Genomic DNA, 633 nt, shown 5'->3' on the forward strand with positions numbered 1-633 from the left:
ATAAAAAGTAAATGCTTAAATAGCAATCTATCATCTACAACATACTTGGCGATCTTTGATAGCAACATTTCCAGTAAATTTGCTAAATGTAGCATCCTTGATTGTAGGTAGGTGCGATGCTATAACATCTAACAGAGTGGTCCATTGAGAAACGATAATGAGTTTATCCTCACCTTTTTGTAAAATTTCTTCAACCATTTTAAGCAAGATCCTCATCTAAATTATATATCACGTTAATCGCATGTAAGTAAAATCATGAGACTTCTTGTAGATTATACTATTATCACTCACTTTAGAACTAATGCGATCATCATCAAATACCGGATTCTCAGCAGTAAGTAGATTTTCTACTATTCTTTCATTAATATTAACATCTTCCTCTTCCTTATCAATTCCATTAAGCGATATACTATTCACTTGTGACAATAACTCAGGATCCACATTATCTGTATCCATTATCCCACTTTGCCTCACATCATCCTGATCCAACATCGCGTGGATCAATGCCGGATGACAACACAACTGACGTAATCGTAATAAAAGCACCAAGATTTCGTGCGTTTTAACATCGGCATGCATCGCTAGTAATTTGTTTTGAGCTTTCGTAAACTGCGTTTCTTTATCTTGAAATAG

At 34.6% G+C, this 633-nt stretch overlaps 1 protein-coding gene across 1 annotated transcript; it reads right to left on the reverse strand.

Moving 5' to 3' along the window:
- Positions 1-38: 38 nt before the first annotated feature.
- Positions 39-622, reverse strand: LOC115233062 (transcription termination factor 2-like; the record flags this gene model as incomplete). The annotated part of the gene is made up of 2 exons (XM_029803307.1): positions 292-622; positions 39-216 (listed from the first exon to the last, which is right to left on the reverse strand). Coding segments are annotated over exons 1-2 (466 nt in total), but the record flags the coding sequence as incomplete, so codon positions are not given.
- Positions 623-633: the final 11 nt, after the last annotated feature.

The sequence above is a fragment of the Formica exsecta genome, unplaced genomic scaffold (assembly GCF_003651465.1).
Source record: "Formica exsecta isolate Colony F162 unplaced genomic scaffold, ASM365146v1 C16311998, whole genome shotgun sequence".
NCBI lineage: Eukaryota > Metazoa > Arthropoda > Insecta > Hymenoptera > Formicidae > Formica > Formica exsecta.